This window comes from Eubalaena glacialis, chromosome 4, assembly GCF_028564815.1.
Source record: "Eubalaena glacialis isolate mEubGla1 chromosome 4, mEubGla1.1.hap2.+ XY, whole genome shotgun sequence".
Taxonomy (NCBI): Eukaryota; Metazoa; Chordata; class Mammalia; order Artiodactyla; family Balaenidae; genus Eubalaena; species Eubalaena glacialis.
Window position 1 is genome coordinate 455,156 of NC_083719.1, and position 27,551 is coordinate 482,706.

At 61.7% G+C, this 27,551-nt stretch overlaps 1 protein-coding gene across 2 annotated transcripts; it reads right to left on the reverse strand.

Annotated features, from left to right (window-relative positions):
- On the reverse strand, positions 1 to 26,614 carry TPPP (tubulin polymerization promoting protein). Of its 2 annotated transcripts, none has more exons than XM_061187624.1 (4): positions 26,545 to 26,614; positions 10,396 to 10,713; positions 4,221 to 4,374; positions 1 to 4,083 (listed from the first exon to the last, which is right to left on the reverse strand). In XM_061187624.1, exons 2-4 carry the CDS (start codon positions 10,710 to 10,712, stop codon positions 3,889 to 3,891), a joined length of 666 nt encoding a protein of 221 aa, XP_061043607.1. In that variant the 5' UTR covers position 10,713; positions 26,545 to 26,614; the 3' UTR covers positions 1 to 3,888. The 2 variants fall into 2 exon arrangements, with proteins under 2 accessions (XP_061043607.1, XP_061043608.1); XM_061187625.1 differs by having other exon boundaries at positions 10,396 to 10,716; positions 26,545 to 26,588.
- Positions 26,615 to 27,551: the final 937 nt, after the last annotated feature.

Genomic DNA, 27,551 nt, shown 5'->3' on the forward strand with positions numbered 1-27,551 from the left:
TTGTCACTTTACCAATCTGACACAGTGTTAACAACAGGGAACACACGAGGAGGTATGCAGACAGACGGGCTGTTTCACCACAGGTTTGCAAGCCAGGCCTTGGGCCGCGACTGACAGGTGACACCACGCCTCGGCCCTACAGACGCCCCCAGAGTTCCTGGTGAGTGTGGTTCTGAGTCAGAGCACCCGTGACGTCCACACTGCTTGTCCCATCACACTGCAAAGTGATGCCCTCATCACTCCCTAACAGTAAGAAAACAGTGCAAAAATAGATCGCATCTATATATACATTTATTTCCCTTTCTTGAAAAAAACTTAGTACAAACTAGTAGCATATGATCCCTTTCAAGTTTGAGTTATGTGCATTTCCTTTGTTGTTTGGCTTGGTTTGGGGAAGACAGAAAGTTAACTAAAGCATCTCGAAGTGCAGGGCGACCACCTCCCGGGAGCGCCCGGGGCCACCACTGGCCACACTCTCCACTCCCACAGACAAAAGCCACACCCGAGCCACGGGATTTCACAGAGCGCTCAGTAGTCAGTCAGCGGAGGGAAGCTACTCAGGGTCAGAGTTCTAAGGACATTCTAGCCTCGTGGTGACTTCACAGTACGGCTGAATTGTCAACCTGAGTGGACGGAACAGGTGACAGTGGTGTCCCCACCTGTGTGCACTGTGGGACGGGGTGTGCCAGCTCGTGCGGGAACACTCCCAGAGAAGGGAGCCTGCTGGGTCCTCAGGGGTGGGGGCAGCACCAGCAGCCTCCCCTAAAGGTCCAGGCGGTGGCTGTTGTAGGGTTCGTGGGCCACGGCGTCTGTGACTTTTCTTCTCCCTGCCGCCGGCGTAGCCACAGAAGCAGCCACGGGCATTGCGCGGCGCGCGGCAGGGCCGTGTGCCGTTAAAGCTTGATTCATGACAGCCGGTGGCTGAGCAGGCCCAGGCTTCGGGTGTGTGAGCCTCTTCCGCTTGGTGCTTCAGAGGGATGCCACGGCCTGCCCTGAGCTCTCGGCCACTGGGGCGTGGACGTAGCGCAGCTTAGACAGGAGGCGATGCCTCTGGAGCTCCACGTGCCTCTTCCTGACTGTAATTTTCATCGGCCTCAAACCTTAAGACTGAGGATATTCGAGGTGTAAAAATACTCCAGTATAAATATAGATCTCTTCCTATAATATTTTAAACTTGACGTAATTTGAACTTCAATTTTGGTGAACTGACCACCGCCTAGTTGCTTATCCTAGAGCATTAAATAGAAATAAATAAGTACTGTGGCGCCATCAGTGTTCTCACACACTCGCTCTGCTGTCCCGGCGCTCGGTGCCGTCAACATGGTGCACCCTGACCACGGGTCCCTGCTTCCTGGTGGGCTTGCTGTGCAGTTTCCTTCATTCACAGAGAGACATGTAGTTTCTAGTTAACCACAGTTAGTAGAAGCGAATGGGTGTTGCATAGAACATGCAGTGAAGACGCACATCTGCCTGTTTGTCCACAGCATCCAGAGCCTGAGGGAGGCATGTGTGTCTGTGCAGAGCTTGGAGCCCGAGCCACGTGCTGTGTTTGGGCTACACACAGATGCCGTGACGGAGCCGACGGGGAGGGGCCACCGCTTCCTCCTGCCCTGAGCGGGGAGATGTGTTTCCAGAGCTACCCTTTGGGAAGGAAGCCTCAGGCGGGCTGGGGACACCTGAGACCTACCCAGACGCCTCGGCCTCGGCAGCTCGGGAGCCCGCGAGTGCAGGGCCGGGGCAGGGATGGCCACGGGGGCAGCTGTGTGCGCCAGACTTCCCTCAACCCAAGGAGGGGGTGCTGCTGTAACCATCGGGAAGATGGGTTTCCTGCGGCGGGTGGTGTCGGCCCCGCAGGCCGGCCCCGGGGTGGGGGGCAGCGTGAGGAAGCGTCCCAGGACGCCACTGGCATGGTTTCTTCTACTCAGACCGCCTCCCGTGTGCTCCCGGGCAGGCCAGCCCGACCGGCCGGGAGGGCTGGACTCCAGTGTCCTGCTGCGGGACGGCTGTGCGGGGCGCCGGGCTGTCGGGCAGGCGGAGACGCACAGCGTCTGGGCAGAGGATGGGTCTGGGGAGGAGTCCTGTCCCGAGTCCACAGAGAGGACCCAGCCGGCCCTGGAACACGGGCTTTCCCATCTGTGGTCAGCTTAGTGCCCAGAAACTCTGCACGTTCAGAGTTCTCTGCAGACGCGATTCCCCAGGTGACTCTTGCCGCTGGAGGGAGGAGAGGAGCCCAGGGCCGGGGTCGGCCTCCTGCCTGCCCTCCCCCAGCCCTCGGGCCTGTTTCCTGGTGGCGGATTGGGGGCCTGGCCGGGCACCTTCAGAGCCCCAAGTTTTAGAAACTTTCTAGACGGCACTGATTCACATCTTCGCAGTGAGCCCTGGATGCCTGTGCTCCATCACTTCCTGGGTGATCGTATGGTGAGGTGCCAGGCCTCAAGACGAAGCTGCCCGCAGAGGCCACCGCCATCCCAGAGGGAGCCCCCCGTGCGAGGGGCTGTGTTGGCTGGGAGCGCTGGCCTGAGCCCCTCTGTGTGGGTGGGCAGGGTCTCGCAGGTCCAGCCGTGACCAACGTGCCTGCCATGGCAGTGCTGGCCTTTCTCACAGCCACCTGTGCCGCGGGCCAGGCCGTGTGTCCATGGAGGGGTGCCCCTAACCGGCCTGCTGCCCTGGACACAGGACAGATAGCGGCAGGGCGGTTGGGTTCCCGGGAAGCATTCCCCGGGGGCTGCCATGGGTTTTCCCCGGGACCGAAACCAGGACCACAGGGTGCAGAGGGTTACACGCCGGGCTGTGGCCATGCCCATGCAAAGGGACACACTGCCAAGGGCCCACTGTGACAGCAGGAGGCCCCCCCTCTGGCGTCTCAGAGAAACCAAACCCCGCAGATGCTACCGGCGCCGGGCCCTCCCCTGGCCTGGTCCTGCCCTGTGGTTTCTGCATTCCTGAGCGGGGAGGACAGGGAAGGCCGCTCACGGAGGCTCCAGAGAGGCCAGAGGAACCACAGTGGCCAGAGGAGCAAGGAGAGAGCCGTCGGGCTACCCGCAGCCTCTAGCCCAGGGCCCCCGGGGTCTTCCCGGCTCGGGGCGGGGACACGGGCCACTGGGAGGGAGTCACAGAGACGGGATATTCTGAGTCTTCCCTGAGCCGTTCTGAGAATAAACATGCATCACTGTTTCCTATTTCTTCTCAGAGAAGCGAAATGAATTGCCCTTAGTTTCCATTTTTAAATCTCGTGACGTCACGCTTCGAGTCACTTTGGTCGACAGAGGACGCTTCTTCCTTTGCACAGCAGCCCTCAGCTCGGCGCCCGCCCTCAGCGCAGACCTGGCGGTCGGTTTGTGCGTCTGAGCGCGTGTGCGTGCGTGCGGGTGCGTAGCGCACGTTCGTGCGTGGTGTGCGTAGTGCGGGTGCGTGCGTGCGTGCGTTCGTGTGTGCCTGGGTGTGCAAGCGTGCACGGTGCGCCCCGCCTCCCACACCTGCGTGGTGCTCTCCGGGCCCCGCGGCGCCCTGTCCGGGGCTCCCTCTGCTTTATCGGTGCTGCTGGTTGGTGCCTTGGCGCTTGCGGGTCAGCACCGCCCCGACAGGGTCTGCCCACCAGCTCCTTTAAAACGCCCCCTTTGCTGCAAACCAGCGGCCGGTGTCGTCTGGCCCCGGGAGACACTTTGGAAAGGGCCATCTGCCCACTTCCTGGCGGGGACGAGGCAGGTGTGTTAGGAAAGGTGAGTCGGGGCCAAAGCTGGGGTGGAGGGGAGTGCGGGCCTGGGCGGGAGGGAGGCCTGGAGCCTCCGCGGCCGCCCAGCCCCGGGTCCGAGTTCTGCCTGCAAGCACAGGAATGTAACGAAGTGTGAGGCGGCGGGGGGACCGGGCAACGGGAGAAGGCCCCGCCGGCTACTTGCCCCCCTGCACCTTCTGGTCGTAGGTGCCCGCATGCTTGTAGCCCGGCACGTAGCCCGATTCGTCCACCAGGTCCACGCGGCCCGCCCTGCCCTTGCCCCTGCCCGACGGGTCGAAGCGCTCCTTGTGGGAGCCCGTGAACTTGGTGGTGTCCGTGAGCCGCGACACGGTGGGCGAGGAGATGGCTTTCTGCAAGAGAGCGGGGAACGAGGTTAGGGAAGCCGCCAGGGCGAGTCCAGCCCGGGGGCCCGGACCGCGGACGGGGGCCGCCGGCGCCCGGGAGCCACGCTTCTGCCTCCTTCCCGAGACCCGCCCGCCGCACTCACCGTCACCCCCGAGATGATGGGGGCCTTGCCCTCGACGAGCCTGTGCACCTCTCGGACGGCCGCCTCACCGCTCTTGTCTTTGAATCTCTTCTTGGCCAGCTCCTCCAGTGCTTCCTTGAACTGCTCGAATGAGATGGTCCTGCAGGACTTGCCCCTGAAGGGAGAGGGGGCTCAGGGGGCGCCCACCAGGCCCAGGCTCCCCCCACGGGGAGGGGGCGCCGAGTAGTCACTGGGCTGGGCCCCGGTGTCATCGGGGGACCCTCACCCCACCTCCTTCCCACAGCCCAGAGCGAGTCTGCCGTTAAAACACAGAACGTGCCCCTGCCCCGCCCTGGTCTGCAGCGTTGCACCCAACAGTCGGTTGCCATCGGCAATGGCAGCAAATATAAATCGTCTTGGAACAGAGTTGAAAGGAAGCACGTCCTTTGTGAACGACGACATCAAAACACATCCTTGTCTGGTTCTAAAGCGGGCGAGTGTGTGGCCTCCGTCAGAGGGAAAGTCAGGGTGAAAAGCACGTCAGATCCCACGGCACAGAGGCAGCTGCAGTCCTGGCTGGGGCCACCGGCCTGCGCGGGGTCGCCAGGGGGTGGGGGGCACGGTCCCCCTCGGGGACAGGATTGGGGGCCACCTCCCCGTAGCCGGGGCCTGACCAGCACCAGGCAGGCTGGGGCACAGCCGGGACCCAGGAGCAGCTCCTTACCCAGACGCATCCCACGGCTGCCCGGGACCTGGTAGGTCATTCTCGCAATTTCTTTCTCCTCCCTCCCTCCCTCCCTCCCTCCCTCCCTCCCTTTTTTGGCTGCATTGCTTCGCGTGGGCTTTCTCTAGTTGCGGTGGCAAGCGGGGGCTACTCTTGGTTGAGGTGCGTGGGCTTCTCATTGCGGTGGCCTCCCCCATTGTGGAGCACAGGCTCCAGGCGCGTGGGCTCTGTAGTTGTGGCGCACAGGCTCAGCTGCTCCGCGGCATGTGGGATCTTCCCGGACCAGGGCTTGAACCCGTGTCCCCTGCATTGGCAGGCGGATTCGCAACCACTGTGCCACCAGGGAAGTCCATGCTCGCAATTTCAAAATGGCACTAGACTGGCTCTTGGTCTCTACGAATTTTAACTGAAAAACACTATTGCCACTTTGGATCTTCCCCAGCTAATCCATCCAGTGAGGTTTTCAATGTTCTACAGTAAGAGGAGGTGGGGGGAGGTGCCCCAGGGACCAACAGAAAGGCTGCCTGCAGAAGCCAAGGGCTCGAGACAGCCCGGCCGACGGCACCCAGGGGACCGGCTGGAGAGGCGAGAGCAGAGTGGGAGGGGGCTGCTCCCACGTCAGCACTGGCCGCAAAGCCACAGGGACGGCCGCAGGGCGGCCACAGGACAGTCAAACAGGCCACATGTAAGGGTTTTTGACAAGGTTGCAAAAGCCAGTGAGTGGAGGTGGAACTGTCCTTTCAGCGGCCAGAGACTGTGCGCAGAGGAAAGGGCCTGGCCTGTGCCCCATGCCGTCTACAAGATTAACTCAACTGGACCACAGTCCTGCATTGATATCATAGACCCCGAACCATCCAACTTCTGGATGAGCATCCAGATGAAACTCTTCGTGACCTTGGCTTAGGCAAAGATTTTCTCAGGAACGACCCCCCAAAAACAGTCCATAAAAGAAAAACAATGAATTGGACTTGACCAAAAATTTTAAAACCATGCTCTTCAAAAGATACTGTTAAGAGAAATAAAAGACAAGCCACAGACGAGAAAATCTGATAAAGGACTTGTATCTGAAATACGCAAAGAACTCTTATACCTCAACAGCAAGAAAAAACCCAGTGTAAAAAGTTGGGCAAAATACCTGAACCGGACACTTTGTCAAAGATCTACAAGTGCAAACCAGCCCGTGAAGGACACTCCACGTCACTGGGCACCAGGGAAATCAGGTTAAACTGGGATGCGGCCCCGCCGCACACCCACTGGGACAGCGGAAGTAAGTAAACCAGATAAAAGGACACCACGGTATGGAAGGGTGCAGGTGGCAGCATCCCCCAGAAGGTGGGCTGGCAGCCCACGCACAGCCCTGCGACCCCTCCTGCATCTCACTCGCACGTAAACCTGTGCGTGTGTGTCGCTCTCCTATTCGTGGTTCTGTTCAGTCACCAGAACTCAGCCCAGCGGTAAGCGATAAACACGCCTCAGGACGTCCCCTGCACATGCCGGGACTCACAGGCACTTGACACGTGAGTCTGAGGACACGGGACCTGCTGACCGCTCACCCCGGGGAGACAGCGGAAGGAGGACACAGCCCCAGGGGCCATGGGGAGGACGACCGAGTCGTGCCGCCAGCAAGGCCACGTGGGCGGATGGTGAGCAGAGCCCGAGAGGCCTGGATGGCTGTCGGGAGGGGCACCTGGACCGCAGGCCTCATCAGAGCCCCCGTGTCCAGCGGTGGGTTCCACCCCTCAAAGCCTGGCTGCGACACCACAGCGGCTCTGAGGTCCGTGGGCCGGGCTGGGGGGATCCCTTGGCCCAGCTGTCCCGGGCAGCGTGGTCCGGGCCTTGTCGGGGCGGGGAACCTGCCATCCCTGCTGGTTGCTGACCCGTGACAGCCGCGGGGCCCCACTTGTTTGTCCTGGGTTGTCCAAGGCGCTCCTGTCTCTATTCACGGACGCCAGGCCTGACTGCCAGCCTGGTGACCGGCCGCTGGGGCACCAGGCGCCACCAGTGTGAGTCACTCGGGCTGGGGGCGGGGGCGTGGCCGACGGGGCCTCCGTCAGAGGCCGCATTCAGGTCGAGTGGACGTGCGGGCCCAGGGCGCGGACCTGCCTGCTCCACCTGGCGGGGCCGGGTGTCCCCACGTGTCCCCACCGAGACCGCCAGGCAGGGTCTCGGAGCCTGGTCTGGGCTGGCAGGGAGCTTTCCCCAGGGGGCCCCTGGCCCCCGCTGAGAGCAGTCCCTGGGGAGTTCTCGAATGACACTGCCAGCCTCTTCCCTGGAGACACGTGATCACTTTACACGGCTCCCCACACACAGGGAGCCTGTTCTCGAGAGTGCACAGAACTGGAGGGGGTCCCCCCACCAAACCCCCCTCCTCCCGGCTCAGCGCTGGGGCCAACCAGTGCCCTGCTTAGAAGGCTGCTGTTCTCCTGGAAAGCTGGTCCAGCAGTAATGGGGTCACTGGTCACACACGCGGCCCCGTGGGTTGTGCTTCCCAGGCCCTGCGTCCCCAGACCTCCAGGCCCAATGCAGGGCAGGCAGAGGGCTGAGCCCGGCCACTCCCGAAGGTCACCAGGGACACTCGGTGGCCAGGGATCTGGGCGGGGGGGGGGGGGTGGCCAGCGCAGCTCTCCGAGGACAGAGGTCTGTGTCTCCAGGGCCAGCGTCATGAAGGCCGCTGGACTTTGGCTAACATGTCCTAGGACAGAGCAAGGGGCCCCCTCTGGACCACAGATAACGTGCCCCTTGGGGGCTGGAGAAAGCCGACTCCCAGGCTCCCCGGAGCAGCAGAGAGCAGGAAGTGGGATCCGGAGGGGGGACTAAGGCACCAACGCGGGTCAGAGGAGGGGGCCTCCGGGATATTCCCATCAGACCCTGGGCCAGCAGGGCTGTGCGGGTTGCCACGGGAGCGCTGTCTGGAGGACCTGGATGCCGTGTGAGGATGCAGTGTGATGTGGCAGCTGCCCACACGTCTGGTACCAGGCCTCGGGAGCGGGCAGACACCAGCCCCCTGCTCCTGGGCCCCAGGGACCACGCTGCTGGCAACCTGGAAGGAGGCTGCTCACACCCAGGTCTGGCGGCCTCCAGGCCGGCCGCCTGAAGGGCAGCTGTGACCCCAGCAGTCAGCCACTCCCCAGGCAGGAAAGAGCGTCCTACGTTCCTCCTGACTTCGCGAGGGCCTAACGCAGGCTGGAGGCTCAGGGATGGGTTCTGGGGACAGATGCACCTGAGGTCATTGAAACCACTTCTGGGTGTTTGGGGAAGGTCATCAAAAGACCTGCGTGCACTGGCGTCCAACACCGCTATCAATGGGATGAGGAGCCAGCATGGGCGGAATTGCCCGATTCCTGCCCCCCAAGCCTTGGCCCTCTGTAGACACACCAGGCAGGCCCCAAGGAGGCTAGGGCAGAAGCCGCTGGATGCCCTGCACAGCCTCGGGCGGCCAGGAGAGGCCCCCGCGGAGGACACTGTGAGACCCCCAACGCCACAGCTGGAAGTACGTGCTGGGATCAGGGCCCCGAATGCCGCAGCCTCACCCACCAGCCTGCAGGGAGGGGCAGGGCAGGGCAGGGCCGGGCTCCAGGCACCGAGCAGGCGCCGGGCCCCGCTGGCGTGTCCGGGGCTGCACAGCGCCGCTCCCGCGGGCACCCCGCCCGGCCTGGGTCTCTGCACCGATGCGCCAAGCTCTGTGCTTCAGACAGTTCCCTCCATGGCCCGTGCGGCAAAAATGGGCCGCATCCCCCGCCCAACCTGCGTCCTCCTAACCTGCAGCCCAGACAGGGCTCCAGAGTCACGGGAAACGCCACCATTGGCCAGAAAGCCGGCGAGTGGGGGCCAGGAAGGGCCAGCAGAGCCCCCCTCCGCCTCCCCGGCCTTCCCACCTGGGCACACACGCAGGGGACCCTGCGGCCCACAGACCCCCGGCAGGACTGTTGGGGTGACACTCCTGCTTATGGGAACGGGGTCCTGAGTTAATTCCTTCGGCCCTGGGGCCAGGCGGGGTGGGGGTGGGGGGTCCCGGAGACAGCAGTCTTCAATCAAGGCCTGGGGAAGAGCTGCAAGAAGCTTGTTTAAAACTTAACACATAGTAACATCCAAACAAACAAGCGCTGCCATGACGACGGGCCTAAACAGAGGCTGCAGATACGGGGCTGGCGGCAGGGCTGCAGAGTCATGGCAACCGCCCCAAACAGAAACAGCCGTCGGCAGTCAGCGACCCGTGTGGTTCCGCGCCCACGGCTCCCACGAGCTGAGGCGCTTCTGCCGTGGCTGCCACCTGGAGCAGCCACGGTCCCACGACCCGCACACCGGGCCGCGCACGTCCCCACTGCGCCCCACACTCCTCAGACCTGGTCCCCCAGGGGTGGCTCCCAGCCTGTCCTGCAGGACCCCACGACCCGACTCAGGGCACCACCCCCCCAGGACCCCCCAGGGAGCACTGTCTTCCTCTCTGTTCCCAAGGCAAGGTCCCCCCCTGCACAGCTGGGAGGTCTGGGGGACCCTCCCCCAGAACAGGCTCTCCCCAGTGGGACACAGGTCACAGGGACCCCCCAGGGAGTTCAGGTCCAGGAGGGCAGAGGGGGAGTAGCCACAGGCTGGTCTTGACTGTGTCTTGACCACGACCCCTCGCCGGGCCGGGGCTGCAGCCGCCCACTTCCCGCGACGGCCCACGCCCAGCAAGCCGAGGCAGAGACCCTGGGGCCCGGAGCAGCCGGGCTCTGAGGTGGGGCCCCTGTAGTGCCTGGGCGCCAGGGGCCAAGCCTCCTCCCTGAGTGTCTGAGCAGTGTCCTGCCCTCCAGAGCGGGACCAGGACCAGATGGGGCTCCCTTTCCCGGGGGGCAGAAGGGCCCGTGTGCCTCCACTGCCCGTGCCTCCTGCACACGGGGTCTCCAAGGCCTGTCCAGGGCATCCGTCCTCCGGGTGAGCCACGACCAGCAGAGTGGAGACCTGAGTTCTACATGTGTGTGCGTGCACGTGCACGTGTGTGCGTGTCCGTGTGATGCCTCGGGGACGCTGTCGCTGTTCTCAGGTGTGGTCACGGGGTGTGAAGGGCAGGAGAAGGGAGAGGGGGCATATCGATGCCCGGACCACACGCCCGAGCCCGTGTGCACACGCGTGCAGACACGCACACGGAGAAGCACACGGTGCCACCGTTCGTCATCCCCACTCTTCTTCACACGCGAACGTCCCCAGAGCTGAGGGGAGCGGCGCCACAGACGCCCACCTCCCGGACTTGTGCCCCCTGCCCCCAGCAGCCCCCCACGGGCCAGGCTCTGCCACCTGAGACCTCTCAGGCCGCGGCAGGCGGCTGCAGCAGCGTCCCTGACCTGGGCTCCCGGCCCCACGGGGGCATGTTCTGGTTCAAACTCCCGGGCATCTTCTTCCGGGCGGGGACAGCGTCCCGAAGCATCGCCTCCTGGCCGCCCGAGAGAACGCAGAGCCCCGCTCCCACCCCCCTGGTCCCAGGCGCACACGTACTTGATCTTGCTGAAGACGATGTCCACGTCGGTGACAGTCACGTTCCTGCCGTCGATCACCTGGCAGTCCCTGCACAGCTTGGACCAGTTCTTGCCATGCATCTCCTTCCCGGTGGCCCTGGTGTCCCCGTGCACCGCAAACCTCCGGAAGGCCTCCTCCAGGGCGCTGAGCTCCGGACCCGCGGCGGCCGCCCCCTCGCTGGCACCCTCCGACTCCAGTGACAGCCTCTTGGCTGCCTTGTCCTTCGCGGGGTCCCCTGGGGACTTGGGGGGCGTCTTGTTGGCGGGCTTGGGGGGCTTGGGCCTGCTGTCAGCCATGCTACTGGGAGGAAGCAACAAGAGGTCACCTGCTTCTGCGGGCAGCTGCCCAAGGCCCCCGCTGCCCGCGGACAGGGGCTGTGGCCCGCCAGCGACTGTGCGACCCCGGGACAAAGTGTCCATCTGCTGCAGGACACGGCGAGGCCCCTCCAGCCCCGGCACCCTGGCCGCCAAGTCCCCGACAGTCAAAGCCTCCAGCACGGGGGAGCACGAGGCCAGCCTCCTGGCGGACTCGGGGCCCCTCCTGCTCTGGGGACTCCCCGAGTGACTCCTTCCCGGGCGTCAGTGGGGTGACACCATTCTTGGGGAAGGGATCCAGAACCTGTCACGCTGCTGTGCCCACCTCAGGGCCCAGTCTGCTGACCAGGGTGCCCCCCACCCAGGGGGCCGAACGGACTGCTAGTAGAAGAGGGAAGCCCCAGGAGAGAGCAGGGGTCTGTGGAGACTCCGAGGGCCGAGCAGGGCAGCGGCCCGGGCCCAGGGTGAGGGGGGGTCATGTTGGGGGGGTGGCTGATGGCGTCAGGAGCCCAGTGAATACCCAAAGCTGGGCCCGGGTCCCCACAGGGCTGAGAAGACACCTCCACCTCCAGCAGCTCTGGGGAGCCGGGAGCTGAGCACCGATGCCCACCCCCAGAGTCATGGCTAGTGGTCAGCGGGGGGGAGCAGGCAACCCGGCATCGTGGGGGTCCCGAGCAGGGCCCTGCTGAACTCAGGACCTACAAGTTCCCCAAACAGAAAAGGCAGTGCAGCTCAAGAAGGCACGGTGGCTGGTGAGGATGGTCCAGGACCCGGGGGCTCGGGGCAGGGTGGGCGTGACGGGGGTGTGGCGATGAGCCCCAGGACCCGGGGGCTCGGGGCAGGGTGGGCGTGACGGGGGGTGTGGCGATGAGCCCCAGGACCCAGCTCTCCAGGGTGGGCGTGACGGGGGGTGTGGCGATGAGCCCCAGGACCCAGCTCTCCAGGGTGGGCGTGGCGGGGGTGTGGCGATGAGCCCCAGGACCCAGCTCTCCAGGGTGGGCGTGACGGGGGGTGTGGCGATGAGCCCCAGGACCCAGCTCTCCAGGGTGGGCGTGACGGGGGTGTGGCGATGAGCCCCAGGACCCAGCTCTCCAGGGTGGGCGTGACGGGGGTGTGGCGATGAGCCCCAGGACCCAGCTCTCCAGGGTGGGCGTGACGGGGGTGTGGCGATGAGCCCCAGGACCCAGCTCTCCAGGGTGGGCGTGACGGGGGGGTGTGGCGATGAGCCCGAGGACCCGGGGGCTCGGGGCAGGGTGGGCGTGACGGGGGGTGTGGCGATGAGCCCCAGGACCCAGCTCTCCATCCTGGGCTCCACGTTTGTAGCTTAATAAAGTAACTTGAAAATTACTTTAACAAAAACAACAGGAGTGAGACCCTACATGCAGATGGGAAGCTCTCCAAGGTGACTTCCTGTTGTGGGGAGAAGCAGGACGGTGGGGGAAGCAGAAATAACACAGCTGATGTTGGAGCCATCGAGGACGAACAGTAGCCACGTGTGGGCCTGCACCTCGTGACCAGGTGTCGCTGTGGCTGGCTGTGGACGCGGCAAACTGGAGGCCCAGCGGCCTCCGTCCCTGCTCCCTCCACATGAGGCTTGTCAGCAGCTGGTCCCGGCGTGGGGCCAGGGCCAGGAGTAGGAGGAGCAGGTGGGCAGGTGAGGTGGAGGGAACTGTGTGAGTGCCACCTGGCCAGGCCCTGCTGAGGCACGGCTGACCCCGTGGGCTCCGGAGTTGGAAACTGATGAGGGATTCACGGCGGGTGTGGGGATGGACTGCATTACCGGATTTACATTTTCAAATGAGGGTTTGGAGAGGACAGGGCAGCTGCAAGGTGGACTCACAGACCAGAGTGGAAGGAGATACAGGACGAGCGGACCTGGGGACACCTGCCCCGGAGTGTCCACCAGGCTCCAGGGACCATCCCACCACGGGGGCCCAGCTGTCTTCAGACACCACATGATCCCCTGGCCCACCAGCCCCTCACAGGCTGTCCGCGTCCCAAAAAGGCGCCACGAGGCCTGTGTCTCCAGAATGATTCTCCCTGGCAACGCCCTTAAGACGTGACTACCTGAAGCAAAACCTATAGAAAAGGTGACACAGGACAGACCATTATATGCCACAGTCACAGCTTCTGCGTGACATCAGCACACAGTGTCCCAGCCAGGAGGGCTGGGAATCCATGTTAGCGAAGTGCCTGCAACAGAGCCAGGTGTGCCTGTGAACTGAGCCAGGTGTGTCTGTGAGCTGAGCCAGGTGTGCCTGTGAGCTGGGCCAGGTGTGCCTGTGAGCTGGGCCACGTGTGCCTGTGAGCTGGGCCACGTGTGTTATGTGAGCCAGGCCAGGTGTTTCTGTGAACTGGGCCAGGTGTGCCTGTGAGCTGGGCCAGGTGTGCCTGTGAGCTGGGCCACGTGTGTATGTGAGCTGGGCCAGGTGTTTCTGTGAACTGGGCCAGGTGTGCCTGTGAGCTGGGCCAGGTGTGCCTGGGAGCTGGGCCTGGTGTGCCTGGGAGCTGGGCCAGGTGTGCCTGTGAGCTGGGCCAGGTGTGTCTGTGAGCTGGGCCACGTGTGCATGTGAGCTGAGCCAGGTGTGCATGTGAGCTGGGCCAGGTGTGCATGTGAGCTGGGCCAGGTGTGCCTGTGAGCTGGGCCACTTGTGAATGTGAGCAGAGCCAGGTGTGCATGTGAGCTGGGCCAGGTGTGCATGTGAGCTGGGCCAGGTGTGTCTGTGAGCTGGGCCATGTGTGAATGTGAGCAGAGCCAGGCGTGCATGTGAGCTGGGCCAGGCGTGCATGTGAGCTGGGCCAGGCGTGCCTGTGAGCTGGGCCAGGCGTGTCTGTGAGCTGGACCAGGCGTGCATGTGAGCTGGACCAGGCGTGCATGTGAGCTGGGCCAGGCGTGCCTGTGAGCTGGGCCACGTGTGAATATGAGCAGAGCCAGGTGTGCATGTGAGCTGGGCCAGGTGTGCATGTGAGCTGGGCCAGGTGTGTCTGTGAGCTGGACCAGGTGTGCATGTGAGCTGGACCAGGTGTGCATGTGAGCTGGGCCAGGTGTGCATGTGAGCTGGGCCAGGTGTGCATGGGAGCAGGGCAGGTGTGCATGTGAGCTGGGCCAGGTGTGCATGTGAGCTGAGCCAGGTGTAAATGTGAGCTGGGCCAGGTGTGTATGTGAGCTGGGCCAGGTGTGTCTGTGAGCTGGGCCCGGTGTGTCTGTGAGCTGGGCCCGGTGTGTCTGTGAGCTGGGACACGTGTGCACGTGAGCAGGGCCACGGGTGCACGTGAACAGGGCCAGGTGTCTATGTGAGCAGGGCCAGGTGTGCATGTGAGCTGAGCCAGGTGTGCATGTGAGCTGAGCCAGGTGCGTCTGTGAGCTGGGCCAGGTGTGCCTGTGAGCTGGGCCAGGTGTGCCTGTGAGCTGGGCCACGTGTGTATGTGAGCTGGGCCAGGTGTTTCTGTGAACAGGGCCAGGTGTGCCTGTGAGCTGGGCCAGGTGTGCCTGGGAGCTGGGCCTGGTGTGCCTGGGAGCTGGGCCAGGTGTGCCTGTGAGCTGGGCCAGGTGTGTCTGTGAGCTGGGCCAGGTGTGCATGTGAGCTGGGCCACGTGTGCATGTGAGCTGAGCCAGGTGTGCATGTGAGCTGGGCCAGGTGTGCATGTGAGCTGGGCCAGGTGTGCCTGTGAGCTGGGCCACTTGTGAATGTGAGCAGAGCCAGGTGTGCATGTGAGCTGGGCCAGGTGTGCATGTGAGCTGGGCCAGGTGTGTCTGTGAGCTGGGCCAGGCGTGAATGTGAGCAGAGCCAGGCGTGCATGTGAGCTGGGCCAGGCGTGCATGTGAGCTGGGCCAGGCGTGCCTGTGAGCTGGGCCAGGCGTGTCTGTGAGCTGGACCAGGCGTGCATGTGAGCTGGACCAGGCGTGCCTGTGAGCTGGGCCAGGCGTGCCTGTGAGCTGGGCCACGTGTGAATATGAGCAGAGCCAGGTGTGCATGTGAGCTGGGCCAGGTGTGCCTGTGAGCTGGGCCACTTGTGAATGTGAGCAGAGCCAGGTGTGCATGTGAGCTGGGCCAGGTGTGCATGTGAGCTGAGCCAGGTGTGTCTGTGAGCTGGGCCACGTGTGAATGTGAGCAGAGCCAGGCGTGCATGTGAGCTGGGCCAGGTGTGCATGTGAGCTGGGCCAGGTGTGTCTGTGAGCTGGACCAGGTGTGCATGTGAGCTGGACCAGGTGTGCATGTGAGCTGGGCCAGGTGTGCATGTGAGCTGGGCCACGTGTGCATGGGAGCAGGGCAGGTGTGCATGTGAGCTGGGCCAGGTGTGCATGTGAGCTGAGCCAGGTGTAAATGTGAGCTGGGCCAGGTGTGTATGTGAGCTGGGCCAGGTGTGTCTGTGAGCTGGGCCCGGTGTGTCTGTGAGCTGGGACACGTGTGCACGTGAGCAGGGCCACGTGTGCACGTGAACAGGGCCAGGTGTCTATGTGAGCAGGGCCAGGTGTGCATGTGAGCCGAGCCAGGTGTGCATGTGAGCCGAGCCAGGTGCGTCTGTGAGCCGGGCCAGGTGTGCCTGTGAGCTGGGCCAGGTGTGCCTGTGAGCTGGGCCACGTGTGTATGTGAGCTGGGCCAGGTGTTTCTGTGAGCTGGGCCAGGTGTGTCTGTGAGCTGGGCCAGGTGTGCATGTGAGCAGAGCCAGGTGTGCATGTGAGCTGAGCCAGGTGTAAATGTGAGCTGGGCCAGGTGTGCATGTGAGCAGAGCCAGGTGTGCATGTGAGCTGAGCCAGGTGCGTCTGTGAGCTGGGCCAGGTGTGCATGTGAGCTGGGCCAGGTGTCCATGTGAGCTGAGCCAGGTGTAAATGTGAGCTGGGCCAGGTGTGTCTGTGAGCTGGGCCAGGTATGTACGTGAGCAGAGCCAGGTGTGCATGTGAGCTTAGCCAGGTGTGCATGTGAGCTGGGCCACGTGTGAATGTGAGCAGGGCCAGGTGTGCATATGAGCTGGGCCAGGTGTGCCTGTGAGCTGGGCCAGGTGTAAATGTGAGCTGGGCCAGGTGTGTATGTGAGCTGAGCCAGGTGTGCATGTGAGCTGGGCCACGTGTGCATGTGAGCTGGGCCAGGTGTTGTTTTAAAGGCGACAGCAACCCTGCCTCTCCTGGTTCCCCTTCCTCGAGCAGGACACAGGTCTGCACTGAGACTAAAGGCGGAGTGTGTGTTCCTGCTTCCGCAGGTGTGACCGCACCTCCACCCCGACTCCCCCAAACCAGCTCTCAGCCCCTCGTTCCCAATGCCCCTCCTCATACTGCCCATAATCTACACCCTAGCTGCAGGCACTTCCTGCGATCGGACCAGGCCTCAAGCATCTTGCCCCTTGGGATCCAGGTGCCTTCCAGCCCCCGGGGCCCCTTCCACCTCCTGGGTCCTCTGGGCCCGAAGCCCCGGGCAGGTGCTGAGTGCACCAGGATGGCCAAGGCTCGCTGGAGGGCGGCCTGGGAAAGCTGCCGGCCCTGGGGTGGGGGGTCGGGGATGGTGTGCCTGGGGGGGGGCAGGATGGGGACCAGAAGATGCGCATGTCTGGGAGCTGGGACCCGCACAGGGGACCCCCCGCCCCCAGCCCTGCCACGCCATGCGCTCCCAGCACCCGCCTGGGGGCCGTGTGACATCCCCACCCCCGCCTCCTGGGGCCCGTCTGGGAAACACTGGGCCTGACCCCTCTCCTCCCAGGCCCTGAGGGGGCGCTGCTAGGCCTCAGGCCCGTCCCGCCGGCCTCCTTGACGCCAAACCTCCCGAAGCCGGAACCCGGCTCCACCTCACGCCGAGCGAGCTGGGCCGGCGGCATGGGGGCAACGCGGGTCACGGCCCGGCCACGGCGCCCGGACCCCAGCACGGGCTCTGCCGGGTCACCGGGCATCGCACCCCAAGTCCGGAACCTCCCCGCAACACAGCGGCCCCACTGGCGAGCCCCCTACTTGGAGGGTCGGGGAGCCGGGGGATCCAGAGGCCTCAGCGCACTGTGGCCTCCGGGGTGCCCTGGGGTGTCGCTGACGACGCGCTAGAGCTCGACTGGGGTTCTTGTCACCGACCTCGTCCTAGAGGCTGCTCGGGACTGGGAGACCGGCCCGCAGGTGGGAAAGGGCTCCCGGGACAGCGGACGCCGGAAGGAATCTTCTGGAGCCGCGAGCCGGGGTGGGAGCCCTGGGCTCTCGAGCTCCTGCTCAGGCGTCCCTGGTCCTCAGCCCCGTCGGCCCACCCCACGTGCCGCCCTCCTGCGCTCTCAGGGCCGGCGTGGTGCCAGCGCCCTCCAGATGTCTACACCAAGCTGGGCCCAGGGGCGGCACCCTCCACCAGGGCTGAGAGCCCAAGTCCCTGGGCCGTGGCTGCGCCCGCGGATGTGCCCCCAAGGCCCGGGGTCCAGCTGAGACCCCGCTTCTGCGCAAGAACCGCACGGGCCCTGGAAATGCCAGGTTCCCGAGCATCTGACAAACTAGCCCTCCTTGGACCTCGATGGAGTGCCTGAGGCCGACCGGGCTGACAGTCTGCTGAGCGCACCTGACCTCGGCCACGTAGGGGCCTGGCCACAGAATGCCCCTCGCCGGATGCTGCTGGACGCGCAGAGGCAGCCCAGAGGCTCTGTGCCAAGCGCGGGAAGGAGGGGAGAAGTGCAGGGGGAGCAGGCGCTTCCCAGGGCGGCCCAGCCCCTTTGGACGGCTCAGCCCACCGGGGCCCGGTCCCAGGACTGATGCGGACGGAGGGGCGGGGGAATAACAGCAGCAGCCCCAAGTAGGCCCCAAGCACAGCTGCTCCGGGGCCGCACAGGAGGCCAGGGCGCCTGGTCAGCTGGGCCCGGGGAGAACCTCCTTGACCCCTGCCGGGTGGGCGCGCTGTACCCTCGCAGCCAAGATGAGGTGGGCGGAGTGAGGGTTAGGACAGAAAGTGCAAAAGACCAAGCGGCCAGCAGCCGGGGGGATGGATGCCGTCGCCTCCCCCTCCTCCCCTCCGTCCACCAGGGCTCAGGCCCCCAGGGTCGGGGTCCAGCTTCGCCCTCGGTGCAGCCCCTGGAAAAGGCACAGCCTCCGAGTGAACAGCCCGAGGGGAACAGAGGCGTCCGGGCCTGCACAGCCTCTGGCCCGGCCCACTCCCCGGCCCGCAGCTCTGGCTCCTTATTTCAGCGTCCATTTGAACACAACACAGCCCTTTGGCAACTGTTCACATTTTAATCATAATACGGCCACCACTCCTCGGCTGCCCGACACTCGATGTGAATGACCACTCGTCCCAGGCAGCGGGAGCCTCCCAGGCGGGCACAAAGCGGCCTCTGAGTGCCTGCCCCGCAGGGCAGACGGCCCCGGGAGCCTCAGGCGTGGACGCAGCCCTGCCGCCTCAGCGCTGCCTTTCAGTCCCTGCAGGGGCCCCGACGGGACGGGACGAGCGGCTGCACCGTCCAAGCAGGGTGCCGCTCAGGTCCCGGGTCACACGCTTCAGGCCGTAGGCCCGGAGCGGCCCGTGGGGTTGGGACCTCCTGCACTGAGGCTCGGCCATCCCTCGGGGCAGCCTGGGAACCAGTCACAGCCACACTGTCCCCTGCGCCCAAGTCAAACGCGGTTTCTCTGGGATGAGAGAGAAGAAAGTGGGTAGCTGAGGGCGCCTTCCTGGGGGCCGTGGCCATCCTGCGTCCCGCACTGCCCGGCAGTGAGATCACTGTGGGAGCCGCACCCTCGGGCCTGGGGGCTCCTGCTGGTGGGGCAGGTGGGGGAGGGGATAGGGGCGGCGGGAGGAAGGGGCCAGGACAGGTTTGCCACCCCTGCCCCTCAGAAGAACTGATGTGGACAGCAGGAACTTCTCTGGGTCACCACGAAGCTGGGGGTTTTGGGGGGACTCACTCTGTTGGGACCCCTTGGCCTCCCAGGAACCATATCCTGGGCCCCAGTCCCCCGGTCCCAGAGCCGGTCTCTACTGTTTGTCAGCATGTTTCTTACAAAATCCAAGAACACGGCATCTGCAGCCAACCTGGGGTCGGGCGGGCCCTGTGCAGGGCACGTGTAGTGGGTGAATGGTGGCCCCGAGTCAGGTGTGTCCACGTCCTCGCAAGGTGGAGGAACCTTGTTTGGAAGAAGGGTCTCTGCAGACGTCATCAAGCTAAGGATCTCGAGATGGGTCCACTCTGGACCAGGGTGGCCCTAAGTCCATTGACAGGTGTCCTTACAAGGGACGGAAGAGGAGACACACAGACACAGAGAAGCCACGTGAAGACGGAGGCCAAGACGGGAAGGACGTGGCCACAAGCCCAGGGATGCCCGGAGCCCCGGGAGCTGGAAGAGGCAGAAGGGACCCTCCCTGGTGCCTCTGGAGGGAGCGCGGCCCTGCGACACCTCAATCTTGGACTGGGAGTCTGGCCTCAGAACTGGGAGAGGACACATTTCTGTAGTTTTCGGTCAAAAGTCTGTGGTCCTTTGTCACAGCAGCCCCAGGAGCCGCACACAGCAGGGACACCAGAAGGGGGTCCCTGCCCCAGAGAAAAGCGCCTGCAAAGGCCCAGAGGAGTGAAGCCTGGGCGGCGGCACAGAACCCAGAGGCGAGAGCAGGCAGAGGACCCTCCCCGCAGGCAGGGTCTGGCCTCGAGTTGGCGTGCACGTGAGACCCTCAACAGGAAGTCTGTTGGCTCCAGGAGCGTGGAGCTGCCCGCGGATGGTCTGGCCTCTTCCCGACGGCAGGCGCCCTGCGGTCACCGCGTGCCTGCACGGCAGGTCCTGGGGCCAGGCCTCTCAGGCCGCCCGACACCCCACGGACCCCACAGCGTGGAGGGCAGGCCGGGGCCCGGGGAGGGCGGGCGGAGCGGGGAAGCCAACCGCAGGGCCAGGAGGAGCAGAGGGGCCTGTGGGGAAGGGCCGCTGCCTGGGTCTGACAGCTGGCAGGTGAGGGACAGTGTCGCCTGCAGGCCGCAAAGCCTCTCCTGCCCCAAAGCAGCCGAAGAGGAAAGCAGCCAGCACAGGTGTGAAGCACAAACCCAGAGGCAGCCCGAGGGTCTCCGAAGTGGTTTGCAGCCCAGCCCTCACTCCCCCTCCGCCAGACAGCTGGGAGGCTTCCCACCAACCACGGGGACTGAAAAGCCCCAGGCCCCCCACCCTGGAGGGCAGGGGACCCTGAACAGACCAGCCCTGCCCTGGGGGTGGCGGACAGGTGACCGGGAGTCAGGGGTGGGGGCCGCTGGCAGGGGCGGTCAGGTCGGCTCCTCTCAACCCCCAGTGTGGATTCGGGGATCCGGATCGCTGGTGCCCCAAACACCGGCAGGACACACATAAGCACTCCTGAGGAGGAGATGACCATTGGAGAGAGAAAAACACAATATCCACACATGATAAAAAAAAAAACCAGGCCCAAGAGGGGGAACAAGTGCCAAGAACTTGCAGAAACAACAGGAAGCAGAAACGACTAGAGGTTCCAGTTCCTGGAGCTCGATCAGACGTTGAGTTTAAAGTATCTACATGCACCGTGTGCAAAGAACGGGAGCTGTAAGAATGCAGGAGGCAGGTCTGCAGAAAGAACACCTTAGAAATTCTAGCCCTCAAAAGCACAATAACTAAAATTCAGAACTCAGTGGATGGGTTTCACAGCAGAGCAGATTAAAGAACTCGTGGATCAGAAATACCCAAAAGAAAACAGCTAGATGTGGTGGCAACGTGTGTGTGTGCACACATGTACATACCTGTGTGCATGTGTATGGTGTACACACATAGGAAAATCGAATGTGGGTACACCATCATATGTGAGGTAAGCTGCCATCTAAGAAGTTAGGAGAAAAACCTCAGCAAATTAAGGACAAAGGCGTTAGAAACAACGAAGATAAAAGTAAAAATTAATAAATTAGAAAACAAATCTATAATACAGAGGACCAACGACATCAAAAGTTAATGCCTTGAAAACACTGATAAAATTGATAAATACTGAGGACGTTAATCAAGTAAAAAAAAGAGAAGGTCAAAATATCCAATACCAGAATGGAAAATGAGGACATCCCTACAAGCTCTACAGATATTAAGGGATTAAAATATAATAAGAGAATATTATAAACAATTTTAGACCAACATGTTTGATAATTTAAATGAAATAGACAAATTCCTAAAAACAAAACAAAAGCCATTTTACCAAACAGTAACAAGAAGAAATATATTCTTATAATTGCTCTTGTATTTATTATTAGTTCTTATAATTATTGAGGATTTGAATTCTTATTTAAAACCCTTCTCACAAAGAAAACTCCAGGCCTGAATGACTTTACCAGCAGATTCTTCCTTATATTGAAAGAAGAAATAATGTCAGTCTTACACAAATTCTTCCAGAGAAGAGTAAAAGATGAAACGCCCCACCCCGACTCATTCTGGCTAAAATAATCCTGGTACCAAAACCTGATAAGGGCGTTACAAGAAAAGAAAAATTTATGCCAATCTCACTTACAAACACAGATACAAAAACCCTAAACAAAATATTAACAAACTGAATCCAGTAATAGACAAAAAGGATCAATACCTTACAATCAAGTTTGGTTTATGCCAGGAATGGAAGGTTCATTTAACATTAACTTAATATAATTCATCACATAACACAATACAGAACCAAGATCATATTATCATCTTGCAGCCAAAGCATTTGATGGATTTCAGCATTTATTCACCATAAAAATTCTTAGCAAATTAGAAAAGGAAATAAGTTCCTTAATTTGATAATGGGTACCTACAAAAAGCTACAAAATCATCACACTTTGAATATTGAAAATTTTTCTTTTCAAACTGGAGTAAGAGAAAGACGCTTGCCTGCTATCAACACTTCTACTCACTGTGTCAGTGTGGTAAGATAAGGAAAGGAAATAAATATGATATAAACATAGAAAGGAAGAAATAAAACTGGCATTATTTGCAGTTTCTATGACTGTGTACATACAAAATCCAAAGGGATCCCAGGAAAACTATTAGAATCAGCGTGAGTTTAGCAAGGTTTCTGGATACATGGTCAACATACAAAAATCTATTCTGTTTCCATGTAGCAGCAAAACCAGACAATAAAAGGTATTTAGAAATATACCATTTTTAAAAAAGTGAGGAAATATGAATTACCTAGGAATAAATTTAACAAAAGATGTGCAAGACCGTCGACACAGAGACTATGAAGCATTATTGAAAGAATAGTGATATTATGAACATGGATTAAGTCTGAAATACAAAGATGTCAATTATCCCTAAATTCATCCACAGTTTTAATTTAATCCAAATAAAAATTCTAACAGTTTTTATGTCTGGGTAGTGAGACAAGCTGAATGTAAAATATACACGAAAAGGCAAAGAACCATGAATTAACCAGCGATCTTGAAGGAAGAACAGGTGGAGGATTTGCCCAGCGGTTTCGAGACTTGATGGAAAGTTCTGGAAATGAAGCCAGTGTGGTGTGGTGTGTGGTCCTGGTACAAGGACAGAAAATAAACCACCGGGCAGAAGAGAGCCCCCAATCCACCCGCACATGTGCAGAGACAGTGTGGACCACAAAGGTGGTCCTGCAGGAAAAGCGGGGAAGAAAACTTTTTCCACAAAAGGAGACGGGCTGACTGAACAGACACACGGAGAAAAATGGAAATTAATTCAGGAACAGATTGAAGCAGGAAAGGCAAAATCATTAAGCCTCAGGAAGGGGATGCTTGAGAGCATCTGATGTCCTGGGTGGGAAAGACTCTCTACACAGGACACAAAAACCACTATCCCTAAAGGAAAAGATTCTTAAATGGCACCAGATTAAAACTCAGAACTTCCATTCATCAAAAGATATCATTAAGGAGTGAAAAGACAGCTGCGGGGTAGAGAAGGTGTCTCTTACATGCAACACACATTGCTGTCTCCAGAATCTAGAAAGAACCCTGTGGATCAACCAGAAAAAGACAGCTCTAGAGAAATGGGCAAGGGACTCGAGGAGGCCCAGCACATCCAGACACCCAGTCACTGGCGGGGACGCCTGGCTTCGTTACCTTAGCCTGAAACGCAGGCTCTGGCACGCACCCTCCAGACAGCCACCCGCCAAGAGGCCACTGCGCCCTGCCCGCTGCCGGCGGCTGTGGAGCGCGGCCGCCAAGGGGCTTCGACTCCGGGGAGCCGCCGGTACCATCGGCTACGACCGGAGGGAGACGGGGCGCCAAGGGCCCAGCAGAAACATTTGCACGTGTTCTCCGAGGAACACGCAGGGGGCTCCAGGCAGCCACGCCAGAGCACGGAAATAACCCCAAGGCCCGGGGCCCACACAAGACATCAGCGGATGGTGACAGGTTCACGGAACGGAGCGTGCACTGGCTCCACGCGGCACTGCCCGAAATGCGCCAGCATGGCAGGGCACGTGCTCTGAGGGAGGAAGGTTGAACACTAAACCGGAGAGGTGGGGAAACAGGCTCAGGTAGTAAAACCACAGCAAAAGCAGAGCCCCTCCCCAGGAACGGGCTAGGGGGGGCAGCCACAACCCCCAGCAGGAGGACGAAGGAGCAGCCTCGGGACATCTGGAGGCCTGGGGGCCGAACAGCCAGCAGAGCCAGGGCGGGGGAGACGAGGCCCAGATGAGCTGCGGGAACCGCTTTCCCAGGAAGGCAGCTTGGTGCTGGCGGCTCCTCCCAGGCTCCGAGGCCCACGGCCCCCCGCACCCAGAGGCAGTGGGAGTGTGAGGCGTGAACGAGGCCCCCGGAGGATGCTGGCTTTTGTGACATTCCCGCTGGAGCGAGAGCTTCCCAGGGCTGACCTGGCCGGGCTCACCTGGCACCTGCTGTCTGTTGAACAGATGGGTGCAACAGGGTTACAGGATGAGACCTTGGGAATGTGGCCCAAAGAGGGGAGATTGTGCTGGGACAATTGGACATGGGACACGCTGGGGACACAGGGGGACACTGTGCTGCGGGACACAAGGCGATGGGCAGGAAAGGGCTCCAGGTGTTCTTAACTTTTACGCTTGAAAAAAGGTAAGGACCAGTCCTTCCTTTTCACAAATCTAATTAAGAAAAGGAAAAGTGGGCGTGAACGCGCTCTTCCGAGGTGAGCTCACACCCCCCTGCTAGTGGGGGTCGCAGAAGACACTTGGGTTTGGTACCAAAGTCAGAACACCATCGTTTCCTCACACCCCGTGAAAGACTTTTTACGTTTCTTCACCAAAGAAAGTCCTACATTTGGACATTTAGACATTAAATTACAATTGAGCTTCACTGCATGTCACTGCACATCCTGTACAGTTAAAGGGGAAATCTGCAAGCTGAGAACAGTCTTGCTTCCCTGTCAGCAAACGAGATTTGGAGACAGCATGCCACGTCCCTGTGGGGAGCTGCCCTTCTCCCATATGCCCTTCTTGGGGGCTGCAGATCACAGAACCTGCACCCTCCCCTGTCACCCCAGCAGGGCCAATCAAAGCCATTTCCAGGAACTGCCATGTGGATGCCGCTGAGGACGTTCCCCCTCTGAAGAGGCTCTGCTGAGCTGGGACTCGTGGTGGGGATGCTGTGGACTGGGGGTGCCGAGTTTGGGGATTCCATGGGTTGTGACACCATGGTTACCTCCCCATCCAAAGAAGAGGCTGGTCTCCCCAGGAGGGGCTGAAGAGTGGGGCGAGCCCACATGGGGCGCCGGAGACCACGTCTGAGCCCCAGATGCCGCTGCCCCCCCCCAGGCAGCTCCCCACCTTCCTCCCCGGGAAACTCCTGCTGCTGAAGCAGTAGGAGTGGGGCGGGTGTCGATTCTCCTGCCTCATCCCAGCATCTGCCTGGCCCAGGGTTTTGGGCTCAGGTGGTCTCTGCACAGTGCCCAGCACCCTCGGTCCGGGGTGGTTTCCAGATGGTGCCAGGCTGGGCGCAGGGCACGGACCTCCCGACCCAGGGAGGACCTGATACTTCAAGGTGCAGAGGGGGCCGTGCCTCATGGCCCCAGTAGCCCCAGATGGCGTCTCCTGTACGTGCTCCTCTGGCCTCACAGCAACATCACCAGCTATAAATAGCCCTGGCACTAAGCCAGCAAGCCTCTCCCTGAGGAAGCTTCTAATTCTCAGCCTCTTCTGCAGGGAGCGGCTCCACTGCCCACCAGGGAGGGAAGCCACGAGGACGCAGCCCCGGAGGACAGTCTGGCTGCTCAAAGGTTTCTCTTAATCCTCAATCAGTGACCAGTGATTTTAATTTTCTTTACGAAATTCTCCTGTGATTTGCACATTTCCCACAACGAGCATCTATAACCTTGTATGTAGTTAAAACAGCTTATTTATTGCAACTTCAAAGGATTCACGAAGATCAGCCAAACAACACCGAGGAGATAAGAATTCGGCCAACACAGCTTCCTCTAGTCTCCATCACTTCGTCATTCCAAAAAGATGGAGAAGAATTTTTTAATGTAGTACATAAATTAGGGTACCTTTCTGAGTCACAGATCCTTCTGGAAATCATGAAGGCCCTTTCCCCAGGAAAACACACATACCCTTGCGTGGCACGCATTTTGCAGATGCCCCCAGGAAATTCACCAGCACCCCCTTCCCCCATCACTCATCACTGAGCCCTGGGATTCCAACCATGTGGTGGGAACAGGGGCTGGTACCAGAGGAGGGATCATGGAGTCCAGTTTAAGGCACTCGCAAGGCGCCTGTCCCATGGCCCCCGCCCCTCCCCCCATTTCCTGCCTGCTCCAAGCTCTCCCTCCCCAGCCCCATTGCTCCATCCCCGGATGTGGTCCTAGTGCACTTGGAGTTTAGGTCAGGGTTTACTGATCACCTCCTAGGCGGCAGGGGCTGGCTCAGGCCCTGGGGAGGCCCCCCCAGCACACCCTCCCTGAGAGACTGGCCACGGGGAGTCCTGGGAGGTGGTGGTGGGGGCCATGGGAGCTAGGTCTTTTATCGTTTATAAACGTCAGATGAATTAGCCAGTAAATACACAGACGGATAACAGCATAGCCAGCTTAGCCTAAAAGGTGTCCCATCATCAGAGAGCACAAAACGCCTATCAAAACAGCAGTCACAGAGAGGGTTTTCTTCCCACCTCATTTCAAGGCTTCATTTACATAACTGAAACCGCAGAATAAAGGGTTTCTCAGGATCCTCCTTCAAGGGCGGGGCACTGGTCCCCAGGGGCGTGTGGAAAAAATACACTGGCAGCCAACCTCTTTATCTTGATTGCCGGGCTATGTGCCCACATGCGATCAGAAAACAGAACACCCCTCCGGGGATGCTTCTGGATTTGCAAAGTGTAGGCCTGACCCTCTCACCTGCACCGATATGGCGACGTTAATGCCGGACCGAGAGGGGCGGCCGAGTTATCGCCAAAGGATCACGTACATTCTCGGCCAGTGGACACCAACGGCCCTTTCTGTGGCCCTGGGTCTAAAATTCGTGCTGTATGACAGTGGCTTCATTTCAAACCCTCTAAGCCCTAATGTCCCGCCGTCTCGCCGGCAGCCGCCACCCCAGGCCTGGGCATGTGAACGGTGTTTATGTAGCAGGACACGGAGAGGGAAGTGGCTGAGAGGGGCGTCCTCTGTCGCGATACGCACCGACGCGAAGAAAGGCCAAAGCGCCTCATTTAGGTCCCAATTATAAACCTGTCCTTTGCATCGCCGGTCGCTCCAGCCCGCGCCCCCGCGTCCCCAAACCTGCGCCCGGACGCAGCCACGGGGGCCCGAGCGCCGCGCGGATAGCCGGCAGCTCCGGGGCGCGGGGCGCACGGACGCACTGGGCCTCGGGGAAGGGGCGCGGGCGGGCGCCGGGAATGGGTGGCGCGCCCCGGCCTGCGGGCGCAGGTGGCAGGAGGAGCAGGGGGCCCTGCGCGCCGCGCCCCGGGACGGAGCCCCGCGGCCCCTTACCTGGGAGATGCGGCGACTGCAGCGGCGGCGCCTCCGCGACTCGCGCGCGAGCGACCCGGTACCCAGCCTGCGCTCGCGCAGCAGCTCCCACCCCGCCGGCTCCGCCCCCGGCCTCAGGCCCGCCCCCAGACCCGCCGGCGCGCCCCCTGGCCCACAGCTTCCGCGCCCGGTCCGCCCCACGCCCTGCCCTCCCCGCGCTCCCATTGGAGGACCCGTCCCAGGACCCGCCCCCCAGCCCCCACTGGCCCCCTCTCGGACCCGCCCCCAAGGCCCGCCCCGCCCTCTCCTGGCGGCTCCGCCCCGACCCCTCCCTCCCGGGCTGCAGGGCGCGCTGAGGCCGTCCGAGCGCAGACCCTGCCTTACAAGGCGGGTCGGCGCTGGCCGCAGGGCCACACGGCTCCGCGGGACGGGGTGTCGCCCGTGCGGTCCCACCTGGCCCTCCGGGACCCCGGACGCGGGTCGACGGATGGGCGCGAGGACGGGCCTCCCGGCTGGGGCGGCCGGGCGCTGGCCTCTCTGCGGAGACGCTCGGGCCAACGCTGGGGTCCGGGGTGGCCGGGCTCGGACCCCACGGAGGGGAGCAGGGTGGGGCGGGGAGTGGGGCCGCCCTGCGAGAGTTTGGGGGACAGTGGGAGGGTGAGGCGAGCGCCTGGCTGGGGTGGGCCAGAGGCGGAGAGGCGGGTGCGTGCCGGGCCCTGGGCGCGGTGCGCAGCTGGGACGCCTTCCCGGGGGCAAGCGGCGGCGCCCCAACCCGGGCCCCCACTCCAGCTGGAGGCGGGCCATCTTCCTGCGTCCGACCGGGGCCTCCGCGGGTTACCTGGGGAAAGCTGCAGACCTCAGAGCCTCTTCCAGGGTCTCCTCCTCTCTCTTCTCGGGACACCTGCTGCCCCCTCTCCACCAGGCCGGCTCTGCGCCGGGAGGGGTGGGGAGGGGTGGGTTCGGAGACAGGGCGCGTCCCCGCCTTCACCGGGAGGTTGCTCAGCCGAAGGTTCTGGGGCCGGGGTGAC

Excerpts from the sequence above, each read along its gene's own strand:
- TPPP (XM_061187624.1), bottom strand. The coding sequence starts at position 10,712 with ATGGCTGACAGCAGGCCCAAGCCCCCCAAGCCCGCCAACAAGACGCCC. Across the intron at positions 4,375-10,395 it reads ATCGTCTTCAGCAAGATCAA|GGGCAAGTCCTGCAGGACCA; the intron begins GTACGTGTGCGC and ends CTCTCCCTTCAG. Across the intron at positions 4,084-4,220 it reads CCATCATCTCGGGGGTGACG|AAAGCCATCTCCTCGCCCAC; the intron begins GTGAGTGCGGCG and ends GCTCTCTTGCAG.